Here is a 23,035-nt window from a genome sequence, read left to right on the forward strand (position 1 = left end):
TTACTGTTTTTACATGTTTACCGGACATTGTAACTCTGCGATTACCGATACATTTGTTTTTCTTTGTAGGTTTGTTTAATTTAAAATGTATAATGTTTATATCTGTACACTTTTTTGCATCTTCCTCTTGTACATGGAAATCTGATTTTTTATTTTTTATTGGACCCTCTACTAGCCTTTGGCTATGGGTTCAACCAGTCTTGGTATTTTTGTATCTGATGCCTGCAAATAAAGGATTGATTGAATTGGTTCTCCGGCAAAATCTTTAGATACCTCATGAAATGCAAAATTTCAGTGTCGTCCTATATCGGCAGCTGTTGGCATCCCGTGGTGCAAATAATCATCTCATGTCATGATGATGTCTCAAATACTAAGGTTTGTGGTGTCATGCTGATGTCATCTCATGGTGTCGTAGCTTAGTCAAACGTATTTTTGTCATGGAGGCAATGAAAAACCAGATAAGTGTAGAACCACGTTAGGCACAGGAAGCTTTCGAAGGGCGGCATAGCAGGATCGATACATAGACTGGTATGAAAAAGTTGATAACTTTCACTTTTAAATATAGTCAATGCGTAAGAGACCCTGTGAGTTTTAGGGGCGAAGCTCCTTTCGCCGTGGTTCGTTCCATTCTCAGTAGATCGTTGCTGTAGCCATCTCATTTAAATCGTGAAGTGCTCACTAGATGGCATTGGTGGCACTCGCTCCATAGAGATACATGGTAGGATAAAATTGCATAGGATGTCGCTAGAAGGCGCTAGCATAGTATAGTTTATGAATAAAAAAACGAGGTGGTACGGAAATGCTCACTCCATTCAGTTGTATGGGAGCGCATAGTGTGGTGAGCGATCACTAGATGGATGGATTCGATTGTTCGAGATGTTTCGATGAAGTTCGAAGGGAGCGCACCTCCTCTTTTGCTCGAAGCACTGCGCAGTACGGAAGACAAAGCTGTGAAGTGGAGGGCACGGAAAGTGGCGGCAGTGCATGCTCGCAGTCAGAATCCCTGTGTGAAGAGTCTGCGAGGTCGAAGCTGCATGATGTCGCCACGAAGATCTCGATGTGTATAGAGACACTGTTTCTGACGTCTTTCTTAATGATGTTGTGGGCAAATTTTCACTGAAGAGTCACTGTTTTACCGATAATTTTTCCTCAGAAGCTTTACCCGCTTATCATCATTCACTCCATGGGTATGCTGTGATTTTTTCTTGAGGGGAGGTGTTGCATAATGAAATACAGTATCGTGTTTGTGTACACTTGATGTACTCATCATGACCATGTAAAAGAATTGCATCAACGATTTCCCGCACATTGTCTTCTTTCTTTATAGTTGATTGTTATTCTATTTATGAAACATCCTGTCCATTGTTTGAGAGTCGCAAGAATGGGCGAGTGATGAATTGCTAGTATCACACTTGTGTGCGATCTCGTGTGCTTTGTGTAATCAACTAATCAAATTGTGTGATCTTTACTTTATGATACAAGCTAATTTCATGACCAGTGTATAGCATTAAAGGCAGAGCAAAAACCTGCTGCAATACAGCTTGGCTGCACTTTCACTCCTGTCAGCAAGAGCAGCTGTGAATCGCATGAATTTCCAAAGAAGCACAGTATCATGCAATGTAGAAATGTGCAAAACTGGAATTCCAAAACTGGACTTCTTGTTTGAAACTTAAGTGAAGAATTGTAAAAAAAAAAGATATGACAGAGCATTTGAAGAATTGATGTCTGCAGAAGGGCATTGCATCAGATACGCTTGTGGTGCAGGTTAATTGTGTGGAATTCTGGTGAACCGTGGCTCCTTTGAGTGGAAGACTGCATTCTAGGCTCTGTTTTGCATACAATGAGCTGTAGAGTAAAAAAAAAAATTGAAAAATTAGAGCATTTGTACTGATGTGATAACATCGCTGTCACAGTGGTACCTCTCTTATCTCTCATTTGCTGCTGTTTTTTTTTTTTTTCTCTTTTCAGACACCAGTGTCAGGTGACTATGGTGATTTGCAGGATAAAATGTCGCACTTGGAAGCGGAGAAAGAAAATCTAGCCCTGCAGGTACTTAGAGCTTCTAGGATGCTGCACGCACTCTATGTGTTGGCACTTACCCCATAGCACAGCATATATTAAGAGAAAAACTTTGAGAGAAATGACATTTAACTTAGAAGCTGTAGTGGAATTTGGTGCCCAGATGCCGTTTTCTAGATCAGTAAATCTTTGGTTTTGTGTGGTATTACTTGAATGCAAGGCCACCGAGATAGATTTAAGATTACTGAAGGTGATTTATGCCTTGTGCAAGCAATAGAGGGCTCGGAGAGCAGTATGAGTATTCAAGTGGTTCACTGTGCCCAAAGATATGAACAGATCTCTTATGAGAAGGACTGTATCTGTGTTTTGAGTGGTTGGGGGCGCAGTGCAATACAGCCAATTTCATACTTTTAGTTAGGAAAAAATTAGACCAAAAGGTACAGGCAAAATGCATTGTTAATATAATGAAGAAAAAAAGTTGCTCTTAACGCAAGTAGTACGTTATGCAGCAATTTATAAAACTATCAAATCACTTCTGCAGTGGACTTTTGTATGACTATAAATTAAAATTCTTAGCACCATAAGTTCAGCACTCATTTTCTTTCAACAAAGTGTAGGTGGCTCTGCTGAGGGTGACACGCTTGCCTGGTGTCAAAATAGAAAACCTGAAGTGGCCACTTGATGATGCCAAGTGATTCTAGCTTATATATTGACGGTGGAACAGTCACTGCAGTGGGCAGCGATCGTGCTTTGGCTTTGTGAAGAATCAGTGATGACAGGTTATAGTTTCAGAGAAGCATTGTGCTAGGCAAATGTTTTCAGTTTGTGACATGAGAACAAAACCTTTTGACTTTCAGGTGAGTGTGCTGAGTGACCAGCTGGAGCTGCAGAAGGACAAGATAGCTGAGCTGGAGTCATCTCTGCTGGACAAGAAGCTCCTGCTTGAACGGACTGAGCAGCTGCTCAAGCAGGTCAGGAGCGGTCTCCTTCTGTCATTGGTCTTTTTATTGGCAGCTGTCATAGGTCATTTTATCACAGTTACCATGTCTTTATGAAAGCCAAAAACTAAAAAAGAAGACGCTTCCTTATACAGTAAAGCTCCAAAGTTTTTGGACATCTGGGGATTTCAAGATCATTTGAAAAAAACCTTTAGTCAGAAAAACAAAGCAGACACATGTCCTTTTGCTTTTTTTCAATCAGCACAGCTATGTCTGAAATAGCTGTCAGACATTGCAGTGTTCATGCCGTAAACCTCTTTAATATGCAGCAAAAGTTAACAAGACGTGAAATTTCTGGCAAAGCTATTTTACTTTGTCTGAAAACATAGCCTCTATTTAAATGTTCCAGCACGTAGTAGTTTTTGCGACTTACAAAGTTGCCATACTTGCTTGACTGTTATGCGAGGGGGAACTTTTCATTGGATCCAGGAGAGAAAAAATAAAACAAAAATATAAGAATTGTGTGCTTTATTGCACTTTTTAGAAAACTTGCATTTCGTTAATTTCAGTATTCGATTGTAATGCAAGAGCGAACTTCAATTAGAAAAATTCTAGAAAAAAAAAAGGCGTGCATTACATTTGAGTAATTATGGCACCCGATAGATTAAAAGTCTCATGCAGAGGGGAAATAAGCATTTTAGAAGAAATTCATGTTCTGTCAACTGTTTCTGCCAGGTTACATAATCTCTTCTGAGTAATTTAATTCACCATGTAACTGAGAAATCAGTATCATACAACAGACGCCTTTATGTTACCTTCATAAATTACAAAAAAAAACGTCACTGCCACATCCACAAAATGATTGATGCTTGAGGAGCTTGCTCGGAGGTGCACAGGGCATTGTTTGGCAAGATCATTTCTGTAGGAAGGCCTGTTAACGAGCCAGCGCAAGATGTGTTTGTCGAAGGCATTGTTGTCGGGCATGCTCCGTGGCCGCCACTGGTCTTGGCCATGTTCATCGGCACGTTAACCACCTGCCCTTTTTTGCCATACTTGCCGCCACCTCAACTCAAATGCCTAACGCTTGTAAACAGCTGACATGAATCTATCGGACGCTCTTCGACGGTGTGGAGAGCAGGCAGGTGAGGGGGTAGCAGGATATTGTTACCCGTGCGTAACACTCATCGTAAAAACTTGTCACGTGCTGCCGTGCTTACGAAGCAACGATGTTGGGCCTGACTTTCTTTTTTCTCTCCTTCCGACTCGGAGGTGCGCGTGTTCACACATAGCCAGACTAAACACCACTGACATTGTCCTCTTTACCTTTCTTTCACATTCTTTTCTCCCCCACTACCCATACCCCATGTAGCATTTTGTAACCTCCTGCGAGAGAGACAGTTATGACAACACACTTTTTTCTTCACTATCCTTTCTTTCAATTCTATTTTAAGGAGGCGTGCGTGCAGGCCATCAAAAACAGATGCCTTGGGTGGCGGTGCGCCATCTTGTGAGCATTGTTGGAATCACCGGAGAGGCGACCTTCAGTGCGATCGTCGAAGTCTACAGGCAATACTTGTGTGCACGCTGTCCACCGACATAGGCAAAAGCAGCAAGCTCCTAGAAGGCATTCGACTTTGTCGAAATACCTGAGGTTTATCGAAGTATTGTTTTACTGAGCAGTTACTTGAAGCATAAGTCAATAGCTCAGCCAACATCTGCAAAAGCTTCAGAGTGAGCTTGGTCCTCCAGAAGAAATGCAAAGTCATTGTGATCATAACACGATTCATTTAACTGAAAAACAATGTCTTACTTGATGTGCATAGAGACTAAGAAATAGGCTTCTAATCTATTTTCACAAAGCAAGCATCTTGCATAGGAGTTATTACATTTATATTTTTTGAGGCTCGGCATGACTCGCGCTATAGACATTTCACCATGAAATAATCATATTGTTTCTCTTCCAATGTCCCATGGAGCACCTGAATACCCTGAACAGTCTTGACATAACCGGAGTACGCAGACCTTTCCTCAGGCAGTACCCAAGATACCTGACCTCACATGCCACAGCAGAAATGAACCTTATGCACCACGAACATTGTTTTTCGAAGGGAAGGAAACACGAAACAGAGCCCCACATAGAGGAAATGAACTCGAGTAAAGTGCGTTGGGGAACTAATTGGTACGACCTCCGATTCCACTCCTGCGCCAACTGTGCCAAATCAGATTTGAGACGTCATCCAGATAATATTAACGAAAATTTCACCAAACTGTGGTGAAGTTGGATTCAGAAGTGTTTGTCACCAGCAATAGCCGTAGCGGCACGTAAAAACATGCGCAGCTTATTCTCAGGGCCACTAAAGTCACAACTACGCACTTAGAATTATTCAGTTGAGTGTTTTAAAGATGCAGCATTGAAAAATTGTTGTTTCGCAAGTGCTTCGAGCGGGGCTATACCTGCTCTGAATGTTCCTACTGCTCTAAACTTGCTCGAAAGGACTTTTTCGGTTGCTACAAGCCTGCTTCAAAATGTCTTTCTGGCTGCTACAAGCTTGCTACAAGAGGCATTCTTGCCTGCTCCCCAGACAGCTTCCAAACCCATGTACCCTGTCCAACCCCTAAACTTCTGTTGTGCTTATTGGCTCAATGCCAAAATTCACTATTCACAGCTAGGGGCTCATGACGTGTATTCCAATTCGTAGCATGTAATTGTGGCGGCGCATCATTTCGTTTCAGGAACGCTGCTAATAGCTTGAAGAGTCGCACTGCATGTAACTAAAGCAATTTTCACTAATAACTGCATGCGTGCCGCCTGATAGTCTATTTCTGGACATCGTGATCTAATGTTCCATGCCTCACCTTTGCAGAAGAACACGTGAACGATGGGAATGCGTCAAGACTTTTCCTGAAATTTACTTAATGCATAAATCTTTATCTAGAAGAGGTTTATCCTGATTTTTCCCATCAGCAAATCCGCATTTGTAATCACTCTTGCGGTAAATGGAACTGAAAGACCTTACTTTTTGGAGCTCGTAGGTGCTAGGGTTCAAATTGGAATTTTTCGCGTTCTTTTTAAAAGATGTCATCGCATTACTAAAAGAATGTGTCCTGATCAGAGCAACCGCAATTTGGTTTTAATACGCACAGCTTTTAGTAGTGGGCCCATCACTCACAGTCATGGTGTTGGAAGGCATACTGTGAAGTGACAGCGCCATGTTACGCGCCTACCTCTTGCTTTCCATGGCCAGTAGCTGAAGGTTAAAAAATAAACATTGTGGTATCGCATTCATTACTTCATGTTGCTTTGTTTCAGGGGTGGGAATCTCCAGGCATCATGAGACTGCTCGTAAAGATTCTGTGCTATTATTGTCTGTCTCACATTTAGATAACTGACAACACGGAAACCGCATCAGCACCTGGAGTGGCTATAGTTGGTGTAGTTCGTGTAAGCAGCACCCTGTTGAGTTATGCAATATCGTGTTCGAAAGATGGAATTTGACATCATCTGCGAGGAGCACTAGCGGTGAGGTTGTTACTTGAAAGGTCCACGCACTTATTGCACGCTCAAAAGGCTTGCTGCAAACCCTGCACACGTTTATGATCAGTAGCATGACGCCAATATCTGATATGAGAGGTTTAAAGTCCGTCCCAAAACCATCATATGATTATAAGAGACGTCGTAGTAGAGGGCTCCGGAAATTTCGACCACCTGGGGTTCTTCAACATGCACCCAAATCTGAGCACACGGGCCTACTGTATTTTCGCCTCCTCCGAAAATTTAGTCACTGCAGCCTGGATTTGGTCTCGCGACCTGTGGGTCAGCAGCTGAGTACCTTAGCCACCAGAGTGCCACGGCGGGGCCATTACGCCAATATCTTTGCATCATTGAGTGAAATAGGGAGTGCTCCTAAGATTATTGGCTTCATGGTATTCGCAATGAATCGAAATTTTTCTGACTCTTCACTAGAGTCCTGAAATAATTATTCATGTTCTTGAATCTGAATGCCACTCGCTTCTCCACTGTACGGCATGTGAAGTTAGCTTCTGTGGAGTGCTCCCAGATTTAAACTTACCTGCTCCAAAGAGCTCCTAATTGAAAAATTTTGCTGCTTCAAAGTGCTCCAAAGTGAAAATTTTTCTGCTCTAAAAATTGTTCCTAATCAGAAGACCTCGGCAGCATCACTGTACAAATTAAAACGGCAAAGTACAGTGCCGTTGACAAAAGCAAATAGTAGTAGCGGAGGTCGCAGGTAACATTGTTCATATTTTTAAATCCATCACTAAGAAACTGAATTTTACTTTTGAGCTGCCAGTGAATTTAAGTTTACAGTTGTTAGATGTAGTAGACTATTTTTTAGGGATGTGGTCACGTGTTCTGAGCAAACCAGTCACGTTCAAAGAAGTAGCCTCTCATTTTTGCCATTGAAAGCTTGTTGTATCGCGAAATAAGTCATCAGAGAAGAATTGTTCGTGTGGCTGTAACGGATTGCAAACTGGCATTGCATTGTAGCATGATGCAGAAGTGTTTTCTAGGACAGCATCCATTTTGTAGACACTAATATTGGGTTTTTTGTAGAGACATGAGTGAGCTGTGTATGTTCTGACAGGAGGAAGCCTCAAGTGTACACGCTGGTGTCTAATTTCTGTACACAGGTGCGACTGTTGTTTTTGTGCTTTTTCATTGTTAAGCTTTAGTAGTTATAACTATGCATTACTTAAAAAGTCATAGCAGACAACTGTTCATAAATTAGTTTGGGAACAGAAATTCTCTCGAAACTGGTGCAGGCTTTAAGCGAGCAAACTTCTCAACAAAGCTTTATTTGCTTATCCATCATAGCTTATCACAGGGTGTAAAATGGTAGCTAGCTTACAAAAATTGTGAACATGGAATGATTTTCTCTGTTTGATAAAGATTTTCAGAAAGTAGAAAAGAAGCGAAATGAGAAGTCACTCGTGCATGTGCACTAGTGCTTGGCCATGACATGATAGTGCGCACCGTCTTCGCTTTTGTAGGAGATGACGCTGAAGAAGAAGATCGAAAATGACCGGCTTGAGCTACTGTCAGATGTGCCTGCCCTCAAACTCAAGCTTGTCACAGCTGAACGTGAGAAATCCGAGCTTGAGAGCAAGGTCAAGAAACTTGAGGTGAGCTTGTCTTCATCACGAGAGAGCCCTTGCCACAAACATTATATTCCATGATAAATGGTCTCTTTTTTAAATTTATAGTCTAGCCTCACTACAACTTGGTATTGCCAAGTTGACAATGGGGTAGCTCTTGTAAACATGCTGTTTTTGACGTACGGTTTTAACTAGGAAATAAGTTGAACACCATGTGAAGGCTCCAGTTTTACAACTTCTGCTATGGCAGTTGGAGCATGTTGACTGTGATGTATCTTTCACTGAGGTTATCAAACATGTGCCTGTTGCACATGTTTTCATGTGATTTCACGAACCACAACACACACATTCCTGTCCTGAAATTTTAATCGCTGCATTGAAGTCTGTAGCGCAGCAGTAGGTCCAAGTTTTGGGGATCTTTGTACTCCCACACTAGCACCTTTACTCTAGAAGTTATGTAATATCAACGGTCCTTACACACATTAAAGAAACAAGTTTACCGATGCTAATTATATGTAAATAAACTCTAAGAATGGGCAGCGGCTTTTAGACACTAGGTGCTTTTATTATTCAAGTCGGTGGAAAAAATTTGGGTGTTTATTATTTTTCATGTGCTCATGTCAAACACAACCTCAGCTTTTATTTGAGCCATACAACTGAGGTATGAACAATATACCTGTCAAAATTTTATTTGATCACATTTTCAATAAGCTTGCAACTTAGATCCTCCCGAATGAAATGTTAATTGAGTCTACTGATACCGAAAAATTCAGCAAGGATAATTTCTAGAGCTGTGTGGATAGCAAAATTTTGGGTGCGAAGGGAATTCGAATAGAATATTTTTTAATATAGAATATTTTTGGACTATTTCGAGAATATTTTCCAAATATTTTAAAGTGAAATTGCAGGGGAGGAAAGTAGAATGGTATTACTAAGTATATTTTTATGAAATATAGCAGCATGAAAGTGTTTTTTTTTTCGCTAAGTTGATGAAGAGCTTGCAGGATGGTATTTCATAGTCTATTTCGCATTTCAAATTGTATTACACATAATTTGGTGCAACCAAAGTGTTGCCAACAACACTTTACGCATAATAGGCAAAAATGCTATTTCTTCAACCTTTCCTCCTCCTTCAACATCTGTGGAGGCCCTTCTAATCTGAAGAAGATGTGCTCGCTTCGAGTCCAGAGTTCAAAATCATCATTGTAGATGTCAACATACAAGAACATTCAAAGTTTCCGATACTGAAAACCTTTGTCGTCTGAATTATCAGACTTACTGCCCAATAACGCAGCCCCCTGCTCTGCCAAATTTGTCATCGTCATGCTCAGAGGTGGAGGGGCTGCGTCAATCCACCTTTTTTATGATTCCGCGGCACATGCATCCTTCCCTAATGGGAAAGTTGCGAAATGACTCTTGCTCTGGGAGGCCTTCGTTCCAGCAGTGCCAAATCTTCCAGCCCCTTCGAAACCCTACAAAAACACCAGAGGTCAGCGCAGGCATATCAAAGGGATCTTACAGTTTCTTACAATAATACCTAGAGAGCAACCTGGTGCTGTGGTCATTGTACCCGCGTGAGAATGGTGTGAAGTACTGGCTTCGGATTGAACAGCGTTAGTTAGCAAACTGTCTATGAATCTTTTTATGCAGATTCAGTTTCGTTATTTGCGCAGCGTGAGTGTTGGGATGCAGTGCAAGGCATTGAAGCAGGGCGTTTGTTGTTCAAAGAGGCTGAAAGCTGCTAAGGTCTCTTGATTTGCTGCGACATTGGAGCTTTATGGGCCAAAGTAGATAGACATGTTGCCAATCAGATATATGGACAGCAACATATATATGCAATGTTAGTCATATTCATAATTATGTAACAATGTTAGTCATATTCATAATTACGTATCATGTATCACCGGTGTTGTCTACTCCATACCCTTGTCATGCAATCCTGTATACGTGGGTCAGACAGGTCGCTTTCTATACGTTACACTTAGAGAACATTTTAATTCTCTGAAAGGCCACTCCGGCCTTGATTTAGCAGCCCACTGTTGGGAATGCAGCTGCGTGCTGCTGTATGGTGATCCTTCTGTGTTGTTCCGGCATAAAAACCAAAGAGTGCGTGTACTTATTGAGGCTGCGCATATTCACAAGATTTTTGAGTCATGTGTCAGTGTTCCCTCTGTGGCCATACATGATAAGGAGTTGAGCTTTCTAGGTGCTGCATGACGTTTGTGCTGTTCCTAATGCGCCCTCGGTTTTGTTTATTTGGTCCCTCGTGCCTTTTTCTCCTCCCCCTTTGTCCTCGCTTGCTTTTTATCCTTTCCTTTATATGTTGGCTCGGTCTTGCAATGAATCTTCAGTTGATAGTCTGCGCTTGTCTGTCCTTTTTCTCTACTTTGTGTTTCCAGCCGTTTTTTGCACAGTACATTATGGAGCAGTTCCAACTTGCCCAACTAGCTATTTTTCTGCTTCTTCAATATTGTCTTCTTCTACAAAACTTAAAAACTGCAGCGCATGAGCAAGACCCACAGCAGCATCTGTAGTCCTCGGTGGCGGTTCATTTTTGTGTCGTCGTCCTCTAGCCAAACCATCTGCACAATTTTTCTGCTCGTTAGTGGACCGCATGTATCGATGTCGTTTTCCACGGCAACAAATTTTTCAAAATGGACATTACTAAAAATGACCCCAAAATTACCTTGTTGAGTTCACCTGTTTTCACTTGATCGAGTTATGCTTCACGCCGTACTTTCGTGTGGTGTCTTGCTTAGCAGCGCCTCCCTGGTCAACTTCTTCAGGACTAAACTTTCGTCGTCAGGTCATGCATTTAGTAGGGCCGTAAGTTACCATTATCAAACGTCGTCACCACAACACTCAAAATCAGCTGTGGAAACACGTGCGGAACCCACAGCACGTTGGCGGGCTAGTTTGTTTATCATGTCATGTTTGAACAGCCCGACTGGACGCAAATGCAGCAGAATGTGCGAACACACACACCATGCTGTGTGTTTGTTTGTTCAAGCGTTCTTTTCCGCCAACATGCAGTCCCGCTGTTCTAAGTTCAACCAGACTTGAACCCAGAGTGTGGATGAACAACTCGATACATCACAACAAAGACCTAGTTAGCCGATGTGATCAATGCGATGCCCCGGCATTGAATAAACAAGATGGCCGCTTCATGAATCATGGTGCTGCAGGCACTGGCTATGGCGACTGCAGCGTGGTTCGACAGCTGTTTCGGCAGCCTTGACATATGAAAAATTCCCCATTGTATTGAAAAATTACGGTCACCTCAAGGCTCTCGACTGAAACAACTTCTAATTAATCATTACTATAGGCGTTTAACTTGGAATTATCAAGCATTTAGGCATGCGTGCAAAATTGATGGGACCACTTTATGACTTTCAATTAACCAGAAGTTTCAATTAAGTGACTTCTAATTATCAGGAGTCGACTGTATTATAGTATGAAACTACAAGAAAAAGTGGATTGTGCCATTCTGCACCCATTTAGTGAAGTGATCCATGATCACCAGCAAGAACTTGTTTCTGCTAGGAGTTGGGTACGGGCCCATTACGTCACATGCCGCGATTTGCCAGGCAATCTGACTGTTAATCGGTTGCATGAAGCCGAGTGGATGTTCGCCTCGTGGCTTTACGCTTTGGCACGCACGTCATCAACGGGCATAGTGAATCACATCTTCCTTCACACCTGGCCAAGTAGCGAGGCGACACAACTTAGCGTAAGTCCTAGGGCCGCTCGCATGCCCAGCAATGCACGAGTCACGAAACTAGCGAAGAACTGCTCCTCTCAACGTGCACGGTATCACGACTTTGAATGACTCACTTGTGTCATCGTCGGGTGGGATGTACCTCAGCAGGATGCCGTCAGAATCCAGCAGATAAGAATCCAGCGCGCTCACAGCACTACCAGCTGTTGCCGAGCGCTCCGCACCGACAGCAATACCAGCTGCCCCCTTGTGCACAATGGCCTCACTACCACTTGGCTCCCGGAGCCCGTCGAACACCTTTCGACAAAATGGATCTTTCTGCTGTGCTTCTAACACTTCTCTTCTGCTGAAAACAATCCCTGCGCTAACGACAGCCTCTACGTGGTTCACGCTCTTATACCGAACTAATGTTTGCTCCGCTGTTTGCGTTAGCGCGAGTGTGTCGCTCTCAGTACGTTCCGAACTAGTCGGTTGACTTGCCTCGTGTCGGACTCGAGCATGCGATAGTGCGTCAGCCGTGGCATTGTTCTTACCCTTGCGGTAACGAACGGGGAAGTCGTAATGCTGCAGTAGCAATGCCCAACGCACCAGGCGGCCACTCGGTTCGTTCAAGCACCTCAACCACGTGAGCGGCATGTGGTCAGTCTCAATCACGAACGCAACTTCGTCTATGTAAAAGTCACACTTACGGAGAGCAAAAGCTATCGCCACACACTCTTTCTCGGTTACCGAGTAGTTCCTCTCCTTCGGCGTCAACGTACGGCTCGCGAGCGCAATCGGTCGGAGGGAACCCCCATGATCCTGAAGCAGAATTGCTCCTAAGCCCAGGTCACTTGCATCTGTGTGAATCACGAACTTCCTGTTTGAATCGGGTAGCTGCAGCTGAGTCGTGTTGGCTAGCAACTTCGTGAGGCGACACAATGCGGCCTCCTGCTCTTGGCTCCAAGCCCAACGCTCGCCTTTCTTCAAGAGTTTCGTCAAAGGCGCCTGCACTGCCGCACAGTCTGGAATGAATTCGCGATAAAAGTTCACCATCCTCATAAAACACCTGAGCTCACCGATATTGTTCGGCGATAAATAGCTGACTATCGCTTCAAGCTCACCCTTATCTGGCAAAATGCGACCCTCGTCAAGCATAAATCCCAATATGTTATTCGGGTCGCCACTATCTGAGCTTTGTTTGGATTCAGGGTGATGCCCACAGACCTCAGCCTTTCTAGAACGTCTCTCGAGTGGCGCAAGTGCTCTTCGAACGTTTTCGAGTAAACTACTATGTTGTCTAGATATGCGAGTGCGTGCTGCCACTGTGCATCTCCCAAAACAGGGTCCATTAGCATCTGATACGTCGCGGGAGCACCCACCAAGCTGAAAGACATTCTCCTGAATTGGAAAAGTCCCCTGTGGTACATGAATGCTGACTTCTCTTTATCCTGCTCGTCCATCTCAACCTGAAAATATCCATGGCTAGCATCGAGCGCAGTGAAGTACTTCTCCCCGCCTCGGTTGGATACCAGCGATGAAATGGAGGGAAGGGGGTACGCGTCCTTCTTCGTTACCTCATTCAGCCTGCGGTAGCCTACACAAAGGCGATACTTATCATCTTTCTTTGAAACTAGAACTACCGGGAAACCCCATGGGTTGTTTGACCTCTCAACTACGCCTGTGTCGGTGAGTTCGTCTAAGGCGGCGTCAAGTGCTTACTGCATAGCTAAGCTGATTGGTGGGGGTTGCATTTCCAAGGTTGTGCATCACCCGTGTCAATTCTATTTTTGACCAGCGTAGTGCGGCCGGGGCGGTCAGTAAACATTGCGTCATACTCGTACAACAGCGACGACAGCTGCGCTCCTTTCCCTTCTAGTGGGCTCTGTGCCTCTACCAAAAGCGGGTGCACTGCCTTTCCCTGCAGCGCAGCACATTGTTCCGGGGGGGGGGGGGGGGTGGTTACTCGCTTTCTCGGCCTGCTTTCCTCCTCACATACTCGGGCCTTTCCCTGCAATAGGCATGCCTTTGTCAATGCGGGGGCCTTCGAGAAAAGCTTTAGTGCGTCTCCATCGCGCTCGCGGTAACCGCCGTTTGGAATGTCAATTACAATACCCGACTTGGCAAGAAAGTCTTGGCCCAGGATTAGAGACATTGACAGTCCAGGAAGATGCACGAAACGCTGTTGCCTCACGCATTTATCCCAGCGGATCACAAGCTTAGCCGCGCCGCTCGATTGTGCTGTGCCGGTAGCAAGGCGGAAAATGGTGTTGCTTTGTCTCAAGCGAATATTGTTCTCGCGGAGATGATGCAACACGTCGTTGCCGAACAAAGAAGCGCTTGCCGCAGTATCGAAAAGTGCTACAAACTTCTTTCGAGTTGCTGTTAACTCGATTAGTGGCGCGGGCGAGTCTACGGCCTCACCTGTGCAACAGACTGACGGTACAAGTGATCCGAACGCATCGATGGAATTACTGATCGCCGCGCGGGGCCAGATGAGATCATCGGTGGCGCCGTCTGCTTCCCGAACCGCGCGTTTGCTCCTGACCTGGTGTGCGGTCGCATTCGCAAGCGATGTGCCCCGGCACGCCGCACCGATAGCAAGGATCGTGGACACCACGGCGGCCCTCTTGTAAGTCGCCTCGATTAGGTGGACCTTGCTCTTGGTTGCGCAGCTCGTTAGGCCTTGTGTCGATCGCGTGCTCCTGCCTTGGAAAGTCATGCGCGGGGACGGCGCGGGCTGTGCGGAGCGCGTAAGCATAGGGGTCCAAAGTGCGGTTTGACAGCTCCCAACCGCGTGGTAGCTGCTCATCAGCGAACAATGCCGACACGTTACCTCTAAACTTTTCTGAAACTACTGTGCCGCCATTCCACGCACAGCGAGGCTCGATTGACTGCGCTGTGGGCGGAGGTGGGTGATACTATCGCACAGCGAAGATGTCCCCTTGTACGTGCTCCGCCTCGGTGGCGAGCTCTTCTAGGTCTGCGAACTTGCATATCCTGAAGTGCGCCGCAAAAGTTGGGTGCACTTGACGCGTAACGCGCTCGACTTTTTCCGCATTGGTGGCATGAGGGTTAGTGAGACGATACAGTTCGTCCATTGCCCGTATATGCTCCAGCAAGGATTCGTTCGGATGCTGGGTGCATAGCTCCAATTTCCTCCGCAAGCGCCACTCATAATTAGCCGGTAGGAGCTTGCCACGCAAGCTGTCGCGGAACTCTTCTAACGTGCGTATGCGATGTCCGATTAGTCGGAACCACCGAGCCGCTTGCTCCGTGAGCGTCACCGGGACCACACGCTCGGGAAGTTCTGCGTCAGAAAGCCCTGTCGCCTGCTGATAATGGAGCAACCAATCGAGATACTCGTTGGCACTTTTGCAGTCGTGGTAACCCGTGTAGGTAGGTATGCCTACCTTGACATGTGGTCGCACAGTGTGCACGGGGGCCTGCGCTGTGTTCTGCAGGGCGCTCACGAGGCTCTGCATAACTGACAGTGCATTCTGTAAGAGTACCTTGCTTGTGGGCAAACTGCTGCTCGCAGACTCGCCTACAGTTGCGGCCCGTGTTGGAGCAACTTGTGGCGGAACCTCTTTGTTCGGGTCGCGAGATGCCGGAGCGCCATGTGTGAGGTTTTCCGTCATAGGCCTAATCTCTACTAACGCAGTCTCTGCACCATCCTGATCATCCCGCGTGAAACGACCAAAATCTACGCTGTCGAAAAGTCCTAACAGTGCCCCCGCGTTAGCCAAAGGATCGCCACTATGTGACGCGACATCAGACAACATTGACAAATCTTGGAATTCCCACATGCCTGTATACCACGTGTGGGGGAGCATCGGTCGTAGCTCGCGTCCACAAACTAGCCAGGTTGCCAAATTCATTACGCTGGGCGCCAGATGTAGGGGGTCCGTACTATGTACGGCTGGCGCAGAAGCCTAACTAATGTTTCAGCCGCACACAGTCGTACCGTGCACGATTAACGTCCCCTATTCGTAGCTCGTCTCATTGCAGCTACACCGGGTCGGGCGAATAAGGCAATAGGCTAGGTCAGCAAAACGACACTTTATTGTTAGGCATTAGTAATAGCACGCAATGTCGCGAGGAGATAGTACAGAAACAAGAGCAGACGCTTACTCCTTCGTCGTTGACGTCCTCGGCTCGCAGGGGGGTTGCAGGTCCGATCTTCTTGGTTTCTGGCCGGTGTCAGAGAGCCCGTGCGGCCATCCGCACACTAGTTTTGTCTCCTGCCCCGGTTTTCCTCTTCCTTATGAGAATATTACCTTTTCACGCTGAAGGAGGGGAGACCCGTTCTACGTGCCAGGAAAGGAAGCGCGAGCACCGGCTGTGCGGGTATTTTCGCAACAGGGCTTTCGTGCTGCTGTAAAAAGCGAAAGGAAGGCTGGGCGCGCATGCTCCCCCACAACGTTCACGTGTCAGCCACATGTGCTGGCTAGCAAGTGGAGCTGTGAAACTGTAATGGTTCTAAAAACGTTGCTCCACACTACCGCCTTCATGGAAGCCAGCAGTGACATCAGGCACATAGTCATTTGCATCCCATTTCTAAAGAACTTCGCTTATGATTTGTACACAGAACAACTGCTAGTTTTACCCTGTGTGCCTGAACTTGAGCAGGAACCTCTAGAATCCATTATCTGTCATGGCTGTTTGTTCGGGTCTAAGCAGAGGAATGAATGTGGAATGAGCAATCTGATTGCATGTTGCAGACGGACGTGGTTTTGCTGCGCTCGCACCTGGCCGAGCGGGAGGCGGAGCTCATCACTCGATGCGGCAGGGTCCCAGCCTCTCCTCACCACGGTTCAGTGTCCTCTGTGGCCGACAGCTTCAGGGCCACACCCACAAAGCTAGGTGAGATTTCGCGATTGTCGCAGATGGCCCGTGGTGCATGGCCAGAGTTTTGTTTTCTGTGGCCGCATGCAGTTTTGCATTCGAAGAACTTTACATTGTAGTCTTGTGTCTCGCTAAGATTGATCAATGAGCAAATTGTGGAGAAATCTGAATGTTATGAACTGTAGCTCCTGTAACTGTTTTCCAATTAGTATTGTTCTTGTTGACAGAGTTCGGAGATTCCTTTCTCACTATGGGAGGGCTTCGCCTTTGCAGTCCCTTTTAACGTTTTGCAGTTCCCAGACAGTGAACATTTTGTGGGAGTATTTGATGTAATGTTATGCTTGTTTTACAAAATTTAGTTCTTGTGAATTACTCTGTGGTCTGTAACTGAGACAGGTGAAAATGTTTATGGGCACAATAATAGGTCTTTTATTTTTCATCAAGAATAGGGTGAGGTGGGCAGGAAGAAAGAGCTGACAAGCAGCTTGACTAGCTCTGACCCCCATGTGACAAGTAACAAGCTTTAACGAATTGAGAGAGCAAGTGGCACAAGCCATTTCTTCTTTTTTACTATTTCTCCTATTAATTTAGCCCCTCTGTACAGCAGGCTTGTAAAAAGGCTAGCTGCTGCATGCTACTCTAAAGGAAGAAAACAGTCCGAAGACTGCACGGGCGTCTTTCTGTGTCAAACTTTGCTCTGAACGGTAGTTGTGTGCCATGAAGTAGGCTACATGTATTTTTCCAGCCATGGGCTCATCACACAGCACGAGGAAAGCAAACCTGTTGGGCTGCTCTCAGTAATTCAAAGGGGAGGAAAACCCAAGATTTTCTTTGAAATTTCAGTGGATTCCAAGGTCCTCATGAATACAAGTCGGGGCAACACGCCTACTAGCGTCATAACGTCTGTTGTTTCTCAAGGCTGCGGCATAAACAGCACGGCATGATGGCCTGTTCAGGTGTCAGCAATCATTTTGCTAATCGTTACTGTACAGTCAGTGTCTGCACAATTATGGAATTAAGGGACAGAATGTGCCTTGTCCTATGACAGCTACAAAACCTTTTCTTGTTTTAGTGGGCTTTTTTGCATGACATTAGTTTACTGCAATGAAGGTAACTTCAGGAACATTTGGCATGCGATCGACTAAGGCCAGGTATTTCCCGGATCTTTTTTCTTTGTTCTTCAGTCAACATACATAGTGTACGTGGTTTGGCTACTTTGGCTGCTTTGTAGGCAGGCAATGGGCCTTACCTGCGGATGTTATTCATGAAGACTGCAAATTTTTAGGTAGATGTCTCAAAGATCTTTTAAGGCCCAGACAAGCAAAAAGTAAGATTTCACCAAATCTGTGCACTGTAGCACTTTGATTCGGTGCCTTTAAAGTACATTGAACCAGCCGAATAAATCAAATTTGTTTCAATAAGCCGAAGGGTTGACTTATTAGAGTTTGCATTGTTGATATTTTATTGTACACAAGTAGTACTCCCCATTGGGCTAGTTGGTACATGTCTGAATTCAACAGTGAGTTTCCTGCCAAAGTCACGACCACACTTAAGACGAAGCAACACGTACACAGGACGGGCGCTCACTTGCAATTGCTCACTGGTTCAGGAATACAGGCTAATATAAATTCACTTAATGTGCAACATGTTTTCACGACCGTCAACCTAATCACACTATGGGACACCTTCTCGATACTGGAGTTCCATTTTCCACAGGTTGATTGAAGTTTCGCTTACACAATTACTACCCTATTTCTGTATGAAAAATGTCTCCAGAATTGTCTGTGCTTCCTTGTTTTTGGTTTTTATCAGGATCTGAATCTCTATGAAGCGTGGCGTGCATTCTAAATTTTTCATTTTTTTTTTTTTCATATTATTTACCGTAAAGACCTGAAGGCATTACATAGGGGGGGGGGGGGGGGGGCAAGATAGGTTTTTACAGAACATTTCACATAAAAACGGGAAAAATAGCGGTGTTCAATCATTAGTGCATATAGACGTGCATGTGCAGTTCATCAAGAATATGCAAGAGAACAAAAAATACTTCAGAAAAAAATGAACTGCTAGACAACATACATATAATTATCCATAAATACGAAAAAAATCTATTAAAATAATGTTTACAAAGAGCACTTGGGGAACAAAGTTCATACACTATTTGCATACAAATGTGGACAAGGCAGACAGAAAGTAGAAGTATTTACAAAAAAGCAATACAGTGATTCGGACATATATGTACTAATACGTCAGATGATTTATGTTAAGGACTGGAATACTCTTTGACGAAGTTAAAGTGTCTCAGAATTTGTAAGAGTGTGGTTGATCTTCTTAATGAATTGTGTGTGGTGATAAGAACTGTTTAAGCATTTTTGAATATTTGTCAGCTTGTATTTCTTCAGCAATAGATCTCGGCAGTTGATTCCACTTCTGGATAGCCAAATGGAGATCAGAAAAACGAAGTAGATCAGTACGGGTGAATGGTTGACGAACTTTAAAGGAATGATCCAAGCGTGGAAAGTTTGCATTTGGTGTCGTTATCAATGAGGTAGCAAAAGGTGAAGGGTTATGATATAACTTACGGAAGAAAATTAAATGAGACACCTTTCGTCTGCATTGCAGTGTTGTGAGGTCAAGGCTGTTTGATTTTAGATGTACTTGAATAGGGAGAATAATCGGAAGTGATCAACCTGGCAGCTTTGTTTTGTAATGATTCTAGCCTCTTAATGAAGTATGATTCGTAAGGGCTCCAAATAATTGAACAGTACTCAAGTTGAGATCGAACTAACGAGTTGTAGACAAGAAATTTCGTTTCTTTGTTAGCTTGGCGGAGTGTGCGTCGAAGGAAACAGAGTTTGGATTGATTTACGCAATAACCAGTCAATGTGTGTGTTCCAGGTCAAATTCGAAGTTAAATAAACACATAAGTATTTAAGTGACCCAACTGCATTGATGGTCTCATTATTTATTGTGTAGGCATGCAATACTAATTGATTGCTAGTAGTAAACCACATAAGTTTTCTTTCTTAATGTTAATACTCATCTGCCAGTCCTGACACCACTCACCTAATTTTCGCAAGTCATTATTTAGTTCTTCACAATCGTTTTGGCTAGAAACAACACGATAAATAACGCAATCGTCATCAAATAGACGAATTATTGAGTTTACACCCATGTGAATATCGTTAATGAAAATTAAGAACAAGGTTTGTCCCAAAACTGAACCCTGGGATGCATCGTACATGACAGGTCTGAAATCGAAAAAGAACACTCTCAATCAAGACCGCTTGGCGCCTATCACGCAAATACTCTCGAAACCAATCAATAACCTGTGTATCTATTCGACAAGTCCTCATTTTATGTATCAAACGCATGTGACCTACCCTGTCAAAGGCTTTTTCAAAGTCAATGAAGACTGCATCATTTGGCATTAGTTCATGCAAATTGTTATGAATTTTGGTAGTTACTTTAAAAAGTTGTGTCTCGCATGAGCATCCCCGTTGAAAACCTTGTTGGCTAGAAAATAAAATATTATTTTCAGCCATGTATTTCACTATCTGAGAGGACAGAATATGTTCAAATAATTTGCAAGTGATAGATGTTAATGATATAAGGCAATACCGTATTTATTCGATTCTACCGCGCCCTCGATTGTAACGCGCACCCGATTTCCACCGCGAAAAAAAAAAAAACGTAAGACATCGATTGCAACGCGCACCCATTTTTCTCGCTGGCCTGCACGATCACACCACTCGAAAAAAAAAAAAAAACGACTTCTTTCGGGAGCGTCTTCCATTTAAATATGAGGTACGGGCGAAGCTTGTGCCCATCTGACGTGTAACAGAGCATTGCCGTCACTGTAGTTTTACCGTGGACCGATGTCAGCACGTGAACTTGCTTCGCCCCCTTCTTCTCGACGGTTGTGGTGCCAGGCATGTCGAAGTAAAGAGGCGTCTGATCGGCATTCTTGATTTGCCCAAGCAGGTAGCCGTTGTTGCGCCGCAAGTTTAGGACGAACCTCTGAAAACTGTGAAGCTTTTCATCGTACTCCTCCGCAAAACTTTTCGCATATGCATGTACCCCTTCGGAGGGAAAAGCCTTTCCTCTTCATAAAGTTAGTTAGCCAGCACCTGCTCGCTTTAAACTGGCTCCGCATTAGACCTTTTTCTAAGACCAATTGCATAGCCCGCACTTGGAGCATTTCTGTCGTCACGGGCCGCTGTGCCGCTCGCTGCTCAAGCACATACTCGCCAAGCAGCTCTTTAATTTGCGGAAACCGACCCTGCTGTGGTCCACTGAAGCCTTTGCGTGAAGCTTTGCTGTCGACAATCTTCTGCTTTTGTTTCCGCCGGTCCCGCACGCACGTTTCGGGAACTCCGAACGACCGCGATGCGGCCCGATTTCCGTCCGTTTCTGCACACGCGATAACTTTTCTTTTAAAAGCGGCATCGTGGTGCACTCGAGTTTTTGGAGTCGGCCCTTCCACGCCGTCGATGCTAATGCTCTACTAGATGAACTCCTCAGCACACGTACGAAGTGCCGCACATGGGAAACACATAGGCAGAAATGGCCGACGCGCCATGCCGACGCACATAGGGGCGGCCATTTTGAATTTGCCGATGGCAATAGATTGACCGTAATTTTTTTGTTCGTACTCAATTCTAACGCGCATGCGATTTATGAACTGGCTTAACCGGAAAAAAGGTGCGCGTTAGATTCGAGTAATTACGGTAATTTGCCAATTCATTCTTATCACCCTTTTTTAAATATCGGCACTACATGAGCAAGTTTCCAGTCATCAGGAATTTGGATAGTTTCTAATGATTGTTGAAAAATGAGTGCAAGTGTAAGAGCTGACTAAACCTTAGTGAGTTTCAGCAATTTCCTGCTAATACCATGGGGACCAGGACTTGAGTAGGTTGGCAAATGATCGATAGCTTTTTCAACTCCATTAGATCTTATAATTACGTGATACACTGGAGAAATGTCACAATCTGGTGCAGCAATATTGCTCATTCATTCAGTGTTAAGGTGTTTTTCTTTCACGAAAACACCACAAAAGTATTTTTACACGACATTGGCAACAAAAGAGCGTCATAAACGACGAAGACGATGAAAGCGACCGTGCTTGTGTTGTTGCTGTTGGGCCTCCATCTTGGCTGCTGCTGCCTCTGACTCCCCCTGCATATTTTGTAAATATATTTATTTCATTCATTCTCTCAACCCCGTGACATTTGGTGGTGGTGCGGGGTACAACACGATATAACGGAGCTCCGCAGTGGCCGACGCTTGGATTTTTCCACCATGGCAAACCAGGAAGCCACTCCCGCTGAGGCGACTACAAAACAACTGTTGTCCTTCCGCAGCTAAAAGATCCTGGCACGATCTGTGGCACGGATGATGTCGACATCGAAGAATGGTTGCCGTTGTACGAACGTACAAGTAAGAATTACCGCTGGGATGAAACTCTTATGTTAGCCAATATCCTGTTCTACTTGAAAGGAACAGCAAAAGTGTGGTTTGAGAACCATGAAGATGAAATTGGAAGCTGGGATGCGTGCAAAGAATAGATGCGCGCCCTTTTCGGCAAGTCTGTGGGTAGAAAGGCAGCGGCCAAGAAGGAGTTGGCATCTCGTGCGCAAATGTCATCAGAGTCCTACGTGACTTACATACAGGACGTGCTTGCCCTTTGCCGAAAAAAAGACAACGGTATGGAAGAACGGTATGGGAGAAACCGAAAAAGTAGTCGCATATTAAAAGGCATTGCAGATGATGCATTCAACCTTCTCATATGCAAGGACTGCAACACGGTCGATGCCATCATCAAGGAGTGCCAGCGTTTTGAGGCCGCGAAAAGTCGAGGTATCACCCATAATTTCGTTCGACTACCAAACACAGCAGCAACCTGGTCGTGCGAAGACGGGCCTGCACTACAGACGCCGTTAACTGCAGAGCACGTGACCAAGATCATCAGACGTGAACTTGAAGCTCTGTCTCCTGCATCCGTGGGCTCCCATGCCTGTGACTCTAGCCCTCAGATGGTGCCACTGGTACATGCCATTGTGCGACAAGAGCTTTCCGATGCTGAACTGGCCTCCGAGTGCACTACAGCTCCCTCTCAGCCGATCGACCGTCGTCAACCCCCTGTTTCGTATGCCCAAAGCCAAAACCTTCCGGCTCGCCCTCGCAATCCAGCCGAATAGAGGACTGCTGACGATCGCCCGATTTGTTTCAACTGCCACCGTATCGGACATGTGGCCCGCCATTGTAACACTCGGTGGTATTGGCACCAGGCATCCTATGGGTACACCCATCGGCCAGAGAGGGATCATGGACGCTTTCAAACTTACCGGGAGTCACCTCAGGCCACCATTGAAGACGGTCCTTCTATGCCACCATATCGTCGTCGCTCTCCATCTCT

General features: G+C 45.0%; 1 protein-coding gene across 4 annotated transcripts in view; it reads left to right on the forward strand.

The window, feature by feature from the left end:
• Liprin-beta (liprin-beta 1) overlaps nt 1–23,035 on the forward strand; it is a 216,149-nt gene that overhangs the window by 70,503 nt on the left and 122,611 nt on the right. For all 4 annotated transcript variants that reach the window (XM_037422165.2, XM_075886466.1, XM_075886464.1 and 1 more), the window contains 4 exons: nt 1,969–2,049; nt 2,877–2,990; nt 7,968–8,099; nt 16,494–16,635. In XM_037422165.2, the coding sequence (XP_037278062.1) occupies nt 1,969–2,049; nt 2,877–2,990; nt 7,968–8,099; nt 16,494–16,635 (469 nt within the window). The remainder of the gene's footprint in view (nt 1–1,968; nt 2,050–2,876; nt 2,991–7,967; nt 8,100–16,493; nt 16,636–23,035) is intronic.

The sequence above is a fragment of the Rhipicephalus microplus genome, chromosome 2, assembly GCF_043290135.1.
Source record: "Rhipicephalus microplus isolate Deutch F79 chromosome 2, USDA_Rmic, whole genome shotgun sequence".
Lineage (NCBI taxonomy): Eukaryota > Metazoa > Arthropoda > Arachnida > Ixodida > Ixodidae > Rhipicephalus > Rhipicephalus microplus.